This window comes from Austrofundulus limnaeus, unplaced genomic scaffold, assembly GCF_001266775.1.
Source record: "Austrofundulus limnaeus strain Quisiro unplaced genomic scaffold, Austrofundulus_limnaeus-1.0 Scaffold30, whole genome shotgun sequence".
NCBI classification, from domain to species: domain Eukaryota; kingdom Metazoa; phylum Chordata; class Actinopteri; order Cyprinodontiformes; family Rivulidae; genus Austrofundulus; species Austrofundulus limnaeus.
In genome coordinates, this window is record NW_013952432.1 from 3030286 (window position 1) to 3032580 (window position 2295).

The 2295-nt window shown below is 43.9% G+C and overlaps 1 protein-coding gene across 8 annotated transcripts in view; it reads right to left on the reverse strand.

Moving 5' to 3' along the window:
* Positions 1-68: 68 nt before the first annotated feature.
* lrrfip2 (leucine rich repeat (in FLII) interacting protein 2) overlaps positions 69-2295 on the reverse strand; it is a gene marked incomplete at its 3' end in the record, with an annotated part of 41478 nt that continues 39251 nt past the window's right edge. For 4 of the 8 annotated variants that reach the window (XM_014005447.1, XM_014005446.1, XM_014005448.1 and 1 more), the window contains 5 exon segments: positions 69-173; positions 255-334; positions 1582-1752; positions 1834-1966; positions 2082-2183. In XM_014005447.1, coding sequence (XP_013860901.1) covers positions 69-173; positions 255-334; positions 1582-1752; positions 1834-1966; positions 2082-2183 — 591 coding nt within the window. 8 annotated transcript variants of the gene reach the window in all.

Here is a 2295-nt window from a genome sequence, read left to right on the forward strand (position 1 = left end):
TGAAATATCGCGATATTTTAGTGTATCGATACTTTCTTACACCCCTAGCCAAAAGGTCGGGCCGTCACCTCTCTCTGAAGCTTCCGTTTCTCCGCTTTCAGCTCGTCTTCTACTTTCTCTGCGTTGTCGGCTGCTGCTTTGTAGCGCGCCGCCTGGCCTTCAAGCCTCGTGATCTGGAAACAAACATTTAACATTCAAACTTTTATCTTTTTAAACAACCGAACGTGAATCATCCAGAGCTAAACGCGACTCACGTTTTGTTCCATCGTACCCATTTCCTGCTCCGCTTTAGACAGTTTGAACTTGTATTCACTGATCTGYCTGTTAGCGTCTCCTGCAGACACAACCGGACAGTTAGCATCTGCTGCTAACACACAAAGTGATTATCCCTGARCGCTGCTGAAAAGGTTTAATAACAAAACTTAATGAGGTCAGTTTCAACAGCTGAAAGTAGGAMAACACCAGCAGACAGCAGCCGAAACAAGCTGAAGTTAGCAGCTAACGTTAGCCTGTAAGAAAACTTARTATTGACAGAAAAACAAGAAACACGAACTAGTTTCAGTTTGTTGTAAAATAGCTAAACCAGCCAAAATTAGCATAAAAACAGCTACAAAAGTAGCTGAAATTAGCACAAACATGCAAGTTCAAGTTTATTTATATAACGCCAAGTCACAATACGTTGTCTCAGGACACTGTACATAAAAAGAACAATGTAAAGAAGAAAGCAGCAGATTGTGTTGAATCACTTCATCACAGTCTCCCATCCTGAGCAAACGGTGGAGAGGARAAACTCCCTGCTAATCAGGAAGAAACCTCCAGCAGAACCAGGCTCAGGACAGGAGACCATCTGCCTCGACCGGCTGCTTGGAGGACAGGAAAGAAAAGAGCACATCTGCTAAATTAGGCACTAAAAATCTGAAATTATCACAAAGTTCAGTTTAGATAAAAAACTAAAATTAGCTTAAAATAGCTGCAAAAAAGGTGAAATTACCAGAAATCAGATAAAGCATAAAACGTTTCAAACAGAAAAAAAATGCCTAAAAGTTGAACATAAAAGCAGAAAAAGCCAAAATTATCTTAAAAACACTACAAAGTGGTAAAACAGGCAGGAAACAGCTGAAATGAGCAGAAATCAGTTAAGAAGCAGACAGAAACAACAAAGACTAAAGTTTTAATTATCACAAGTGTTAAAAGGAAAATGCAAAAAATTAAATAAAAAAGCTAAAATTAGCTAAAAGTGTTAAAAGGAAGCTGAAATGATCACAAAAAGTAAAAAAATTCAGTAAAGATTTATAACATTTTTGAAGGATTTTAAGTATTTTGAAGACTTTAAGTACTTTGAAAAGCTAAAAAACTTAATAATTATATATTGCTGAAAAACCAAAAGCCCTAGCAGCCATGGCGTCTATGAGCCGAACGTTTTGACTGATAAATTGTTGAAAAAGAACCAAAATAGTGGAAAGAATAAAAGTACAGAAGAAAACTGGATTGTGTCATCAGTTAAATGATGAAAGTGTTTCTGCATCAGGAGCAGCAGATYTGGACTCTGATGGACTGAAAGCCAACAGGAAGTGAACTCACTCTGCAGCTCGATGAGGTGCAGGTCCGTCCCGTTCTCCAGCTTGTCGCCGTCGGCGAGCGCTCCGTCCAGCTTGGCGTGTTTCTGCCGCTCCTCGTCCAGCTGGTTCTTCAGCTTCCTGATCTGAGCCAGCAGCTCGTCCTTCTCCTCGGCCAGCTTCAGTAGCCTGACGTCTGCCGTGCACAACCACAACGTTTGTTAGCCGACGCTCTGAACCGGACCGGACCCAAACCTTAAAAGGCTCCAGGACTGACCCAGCGGACCCTCTCCCGCTGACTCCAGAACCTGCGCGGCCTCCTGGGACACCAGGGTGATCCCCGGGGACAGAGGGTTGTGGCTGACGTCTCCGTTGGGCGTTCCGTCTGGGATGATGACCAGCCCGTGTTTCTGAGAGCAAACACATCGACCAATCAGAACCAGGAGGTCTGATCAGGGTCAGGAGCCGGGTTCTATCAGGAGATCTAAGCGGTTCCTTCCTTCCAGGACTCTGTGGACCACCTACCTCTCCTACTTTGGACTTCCCCTTGATGTCGGCGAGCTCATCTCTGAGCTCGTCTCTCTCCTTCCTAATGCAATCAAAGTATTCTTTCTGCCTCTCTAAGGCCTGGCCGCCATGACAGGAAGACAAGAGAGAGAGAGACGACAGGTTGGATGGAAACTGGAACACACACACACACACGCACACACACACACACACACACACACACACACACACA